General features: G+C 37.9%; 1 protein-coding gene across 1 annotated transcript in view; it reads left to right on the top strand.

Annotated features, from left to right (window-relative positions):
* Positions 1–379: 379 nt before the first annotated feature.
* Positions 380–6,902, top strand: part of LOC106467570 (probable E3 ubiquitin-protein ligase HECTD4) — a gene marked incomplete at both ends in the record, with an annotated part of 162,948 nt that continues 156,425 nt past the window's right edge. Inside the window, 2 exons of the mRNA XM_022395768.1 lie at positions 380–541; positions 6,158–6,271. Of these exons, the coding sequence (XP_022251476.1) occupies positions 380–541; positions 6,158–6,271 (276 nt within the window). The remainder of the gene's footprint in view (positions 542–6,157; positions 6,272–6,902) is intronic.

The following is a 6,902-nucleotide window of genomic DNA, read 5'->3' as shown; positions in this document are numbered from 1 at the left end:
AAAATTTTTTGATGCAACAAAAGTATCTTTAATCTTAAAATGAAAATTACTTTGCATGTTGGATAGGCAACACGAGAAAAGAAAAAAAGGCATGAGAAAAACATTGGTTTACAAACCATAAAACTTAATAAAAAAATTTGATATTTTGCGTATGAAAGCATTGTAATGTTTACTGATAATCTACCAAATTTAGTTAACATACGTTTACTAATTTAAAAGTTATAGCATGAAAACTATAACAAACACAAAATGGCCATGAGGTCGGTTCAAGGAATCGAGCTTGTGCTGAAAGAGTTAATAGAGAATAAATTTTTCGTGATTTATTCAACTGAAGTTTTATATGTAATTTTTTAAAGTCTTTTTTGCCTTTCTCTTATAGTTTCAAGTACAAGTTGTGGTCTAAGCTTGAAGAGTCTTCTCAGATGCCCTGTATTTACTTGCGGAATGTACATTGTTATTTTAAGTGCTTCACCAAGTAGCAGTTCTGGTTCAGCAGCTCGCTCTCTCTTCGGCAGTGGAACTGGTCTTTCTTCATTACGTTGTATGTGTGTGTATGTTTTTACATATTTAATTATGATTCATTAGAAGAAAATGGTGAAGTTGTCTTGTAAGGAGTTGCTTTTATTAAAGTTAATATATAAAATAGGTTTAAAATTTTAAACAAAATAAAATCAATAATTTTCTGAAACCACTTTTCTAAAAGGTTAAGAAGCTTAGCTAAAAACAACACTACATACTTTGAACTTGTAGCTTTAGGTCATTATTAGGTCTTGACAACCGAACTTACAAAATCAGAACATTTAATGCTGTTTTTAACAAGGTTTCTTTAGCTCTGAAATAAAATTTTTATTGTGGTTTTCAAAGTAATTGATTTTCTTTGATTTTAAGTTATTAGAACTACAAGCACAAATAAAATGATTTGAACATGAAATAAGGATGAGTAAACTACAAAGGTGTGATAGTGCATATCATCTATTCCTCATATTGATTTGTACAGATGGCATTGTTGACTGTTCCTTATATTAAGTGATTTTGATGTGATGGTTTTTTATGGTCCTTAACAAGTAACTTTGAAAGTTATTAAATGCAATTTTCATCTTGTTAGTATAGGGGAAATCAGAAGTTAGTACAACTTTCATGTAGCTAATGTGGGGAGGAAATCAGAAGTTAATGCAAGTTTCATGTAATTAACTCAGAGGGATTAAAAGTTAATTCAACTCTTATATAGTTAATGTAAAGGATTAGAAGTTAATACAACTTTAACCCTTTTCATATGGGTAGGGGTCAGAGTACATATCAATATGTTTTGTAGACTTACATTAAAAATTTTAATTAAACTACTATTTTATGAATGTATGTCAATGAATTTGGACAGTTTGTAATTCAAATTTCAGTATCATACATTAGTTTATTTCTTTAATTCAAAAGTAAATATTTAAGAAAATTGCTAAATATTGATTTTTTTTGTATCACATGGTACATCCTCTTCTGCTTATGCCCCTATTGTTTTATGGGTGTCATAAAATGTAAAGTCTATAGTTTTTAATGATTAAGAAACTCAAATTACTAATTTTGACAAGCTAAAATATAAAATAAGAACCTCCTACCTTTTCTGTTTGCTGAGATATTTAGTGAAACATTACCCATATCATAACTAGCACACTCACTAATCTTGCAACTATTAACCACTTCTCAAATGGCAGTCATATTGAATAGATGTGTTTTTGCTTGCAGTTTGATTAACTTATCCAAAGTTTTTACTTTCTTAATTTTTCTACTTCATTTCAGTTGTTATTTGCCATTTTTGCTCTTTTTTTTGTGGAGAGTTACGATTTATTTTATATCTTCCCTCCTTTTTTCATTGCGAGAAGTATGCACTCTCAATTTCAAGTGGTCATGACTACAACTGCTTTTATTGCTGCAGCAGATTTACCGACCATGTCCACTGGGTTGGAGCCCTGATTATTGGCCCATTATATGGCTCTAGTATGTTGGGAGTTGACCAGGTTCTTGCAACATTCAGAGCCAGTTGATGATTGTCCTTTCATACCTGCTGAGAGTTTGAGTGATTGGGAAGATGAGGATTTGGATAGCCTTTTTCCCCTTTATGATTATGCCTCTCAGTCACATGTTGTTTCAAGGAAATGGCCCAGACTTCTTTCCCCTTTTGTGGAATTGATTAATCAGGTATGTTCTGTTCTGATCTCCTGTTTCCTATAGTTCCACCCTGCCCTTCTCGGGTATGAGCCTTTGGGTCATTATTTAGTGTTTCCTCCTTCCTGAGATAATGGGATTCATGTGACTCATTTTGGGGAGCAACTACCTTTGGTGGTTAGTGTGCTTTGACCCCATGTACTATGGATGATCATGCTTTTTCTTATCATTGTTCCATCTTCTCCTGTTTTGACTCACAGCATTTGGAGTCACTTCTCCCTTTGTGGGGATCGAACACCGCTACTTTGATTACTTTTTTCTAACCATTTTTTTCCTGTATTTGTCTTGCTCTCACCACCCTTCTCCATTCCTTATCATCACTTCACCTTTTGTCTGAGGCTGTTCATTGTTCCCCTGAGGGGTTTTCAGATGATACTCAGAATCTCCTTTTAGCTACCATAGCATGCTTTTTCTCCTCAGTCCTGGCATTACAGATGTGGCTATTCTGTGGGGTGTCCCAGATTTGGATGCTTTTGCAACTCATCTCAACACACATCTTTCCTGATTTTGGTCTCCTGTTCCCCATCCTATGATAGGAGCAGTCAATGCTCTCAGTTAGGATTGGATAGGTTGCTACCTATATGCATATCCTCCTGTTCATCTCCTCTCATTGCTCCTTGCCATAATTCAGACCACTCCATGTTGAGTTCTGTTGGTGGCTCCATATTGGTCAGGTCAGATGTGGTTTCCACTGTTGCACCAGCTTTTGGTGTTGACCTCCTTCCTTTATCTCTGACACTCCTTCATCAACCCCACTCAGGTATGTGTCATCCATCCATTACCATACTCCATCTTCATATATGGCTTTTGTCTTGTCCCTTGTCAAAAGGGCCAGACTTTTGCAACCTGTAGCTTCCTTCATGGTGGTTTACTGATGTAAGTCATATATGTACTGCCATTGGTCTGTCAGATGGGACTATCAACCTTCCCGTCCTACTGTTCTTCACATAACATCATTTTTGACAGGGGCCTTTCAGTTTCCTCAGTTGCAGGCTATTGGGCAGCATTCTCTGCCACATTTCGGCTTACCAAATTTGCTTGTGTTTCCCAGTCACCAGTCTTATCCCTGTTGCGTTGTTCCTTCCACATTTCTTGTCCTCTCCATCCATCTACCTTCCCTGATTAACTTCAATGTGGTCCTCGTTGCTTTTATTTGACTTCCATTTGAACCTTTGTCTTTCTGTTCATTATATCACCTTTCCTTGAACTCCCTGTTCCTGCTCATGTTAGCGTGCGGAAGTCGTTGTTCTGATGTGTTCTCGATTGATGTTTGCTGCATTTCATTTCATGGTTCCCATGTTCTCCTCTCTTCTGATTGTTCCTTTATGTCCATAACTTTGGCTGCTCATGAGGGTAATTCTACCTCACACCCATTTTCCTTACCTCCATATTCCTATCTTTATGACTGTTCTGATCCTGACCTCTTCCTGTGCTTATTCAGGGATCTCCAAAGGTATATGACATGCACTACTCCCTTACGTGGTTCCAGAGTCCATTTGTTTATTCCATGGAATCCTAACCTCTCCTGTGATTTTTCTCCCGTTACTCTTACAGGTTGAATTTGCCAGTTAATTCGCCTGGCATATTGTTCCATTTCTCCTGATGATTGATGACTTTTCCAGGTTTCTTCTCATCAGATTTGTCACCTTACCATGTCCCTGGCTGCCCATTTCAGTCTTCCCTTGAAGGTCATCATCAATGTTGGTATGCAGATGACTGTGCATCCCTTCACAGTTTCTTTTTTTCCATCACATGGCCATTTCCTGCTCTTTGGTGTTCTGCATACCTCCTGTTGCCATTTTGCACTCTTCTATTTCTCTGCGAGAGGTAAATCCTACCTCCATTTCCTTTTCTTTGCAGGGACCTTTACTGCATGTTTGGATCCCTCTCTGTGGCAAACGTTGCCTGACCATGTATATTTATTCTTAAATCCGCACTGAATGACCTTTGATCATATACCATACTAGATGATTGTGATGTTGAGGATCTTCCTACCACAGATATACAATATGATATACAATTCCAGATGCTGCCAGATGTTGGTTGATTGACTCCTCACCATGTTCTCTATGCTTTCAAAATATATCTCCTAACACATATCCAGGTCATTTTATTCCCACCATTGAGATGGGTGTTCCACAGGACTGCTCGTAGGTGTACCTCGCAGTCTTTTATATCATATATATATAAGTCCTGGATTGTACACTCGAGGACCAACATGAGTACAGCAGACAGGGATTTCTGCCTATCTCTGATGATCCATGACATTTGATGCTTGTCCTATTGTGGACCTGATGTACAATTCCAGATGGTGCCAGATGTTGGATGATGCACTCTGTCAACATGATTGCTCTGCTTTTCAATGTAGGGTATCACAGTCACCCTTTACAGTGTCTCCGGTTCGGAATTCCTCTGGTCTCTCCAACACATTATTCCCCTCCTTCTTCTAGTGGAGTATAGGAATCCTTGCCACCTACCAGTTCCTAGCCACTGGGGTGGTAGACCATGGAGGCCTGTTGTTCTGAGTGTGCACAATACTAATCAGTTGAGAGTAGGGTGGTGGAATTCTGCTGGTGTAGTTGTCTGATTGATGCCCTTACTATTGCGGACCTGATGTATAATTCCAGATGCTGCCAGTTGTTGGATGTAGCACTCCACCATATGTAAATATTGCAGTTTGCCTTTCTGACTGAGACACCTTCCTTCCTACTGTCTGTCACATGTTGGTTCCCAGAGCTCTGGTGTAGGTTGGAGCTGGACCAGCCACATAAGTCCCCATATCTGTTTGGATGGTTACCCTCCTCATACCATGGACTGGATAATAAATTCCCAAAGCTGCCAGGTTTTGGACTGGAGATGCAAACTTATATAGCTGTCCCTCTTCCTACAGTTTGTTGGGTGTAATTTCCCAGTGGATCTGGTGTTGGTTGGAACTGGATGAGACACAAATTTCTACAGGTGTAAGGTTTGGTACCCTCCTCCTACTTTGGATTGGATGAAAAATTCCCAATACCGCCAGGTTTTGGACTGGAGATGAACATCAACCTGGGCCCTCCACCTTCCTACTGTATGCTGGATGTTGATTCTCAGTGGATCTGGTGTTGGAGGTGTGTAACTGTGGAGTCGGGTTATTGGTACAGAAGCTCCTCTTCCCTCCTGGTATTTGTTTTTGAGGCGAAAAGTAGAGGACCCTCTTCCTGCTATGGTCCTGACATACAATTCCAGTTGCCACCAGGTGTTGGTTGAGGTCAAACTTCCATTTACAATCTGTCCTATTATGTAATTTTTATTGGAATTTCTCCTTAGTTTCTGGCTGTTTGGTGACATATTACTCACAGGCAATGAGTATACCCAGTAAGATATTGTATTGGAAGTTTACATTTTCTTAAATTGAAAATGTATTTCTGATAGATGCTTACCTACACTCACATTTCCCACCTGTCCTCCCCACTTTCAGTGTGTTTTAGTATGATATAACTAATCTCAAAGTGGTTAACAGTTGCAAGATTAGAGGGTGCTAGTTACGACAGGGGTAGTGTCACACTCCTATTGGTGGAGAGTTGCTGCATAATCATTTGCATGTTAGTATACAGATGTCTCACGTTAACATACAGGAGTGGAAGTGGGAGTATCGAGGCTAGTGGCAAACAAAAATTTGTGCCAATAGAAGGCAGTATACATTGAGAAAGCTTTTTGTGAGGAGAGATAGGTATCTATTGGAAATACATTTTCAGTTTAAGAAAATGATAACTTTGAAGTCTCTGACATGCACATAAGGTGCCATTCAGGTTGACAGTTCTTTTTTTTTTCTTTCAGTATCAGTTTTTATTTACAAAAATATTAGCATTAATATGAAAAATAGTAAAATTATTTATAGTAACGTATTGAGAGTTTGGAATTATTCTGTGATAGATTTTTTTTATTTATTTTTTATTGCCTTTAGCATTAGCAACGAATCTAGTGTTCAGTGTGGAAGATGGTAAATTTGTGTCCAAAACAGATTTAATGGATTCTCCCTTGTGTTCATTAGCAAGAGGAGCTCTTCTCCATCAAATTGGTGAGGCTTTCTTAATGCAGTTTTCACTTTCTTCATGTTTTTGCATTAGTGCAATGCACTTATGCTAATGTTAATCTTAATTGAATGTGAAAAGTATAAGTTAATCTCTTTGTTTAACTTTTGAATGATTGATGAAGATTGTTGAAAGCAGAATTACTTATCTTACTTATTTATCCTTTACATCCTCCTAAAAAGTTTTGGAGAATAACATTCCTCCTCTCATGTGAATAGGATTTAAACCATGCCAGATGAATGCTCTATCAACTGAGCTAAAAAGTTAACCTTCCAGCAGTTACAACTAAATTACTTTCTAACTACTCAACTGTTTACTGTGTCTGATACCTTGTTAATAGTTGAGGGTAAAATCCTCAATATAGGTGCCTGAGGTTCATAAACATATGAAAAAGTAAATTGTATTAAATGTTTCAAACAAAATTGTCCATTCAAATTATTTTAAATAAAAAACAAGGGCTAATGATAAACAAAATCTGTATATATATATATATGTAAAATGGGCCCGGCATGGCCAGGTGGATAAGGAGCTCGACTCGCAATCTGAGGGTCGCGGGATCGAATCCACTTCCCACCAAACATGCTCGCCCTTTCAGCCGTGGGAGCATTATAATGTGAT

This window comes from Limulus polyphemus, unplaced genomic scaffold (assembly GCF_000517525.1).
Source record: "Limulus polyphemus unplaced genomic scaffold, Limulus_polyphemus-2.1.2 Scaffold2666, whole genome shotgun sequence".
NCBI lineage: Eukaryota > Metazoa > Arthropoda > Merostomata > Xiphosura > Limulidae > Limulus > Limulus polyphemus.
Note: the sequence above shows the minus strand (reverse complement) of the source record. Positions and strands in the feature narration are given on the sequence as shown.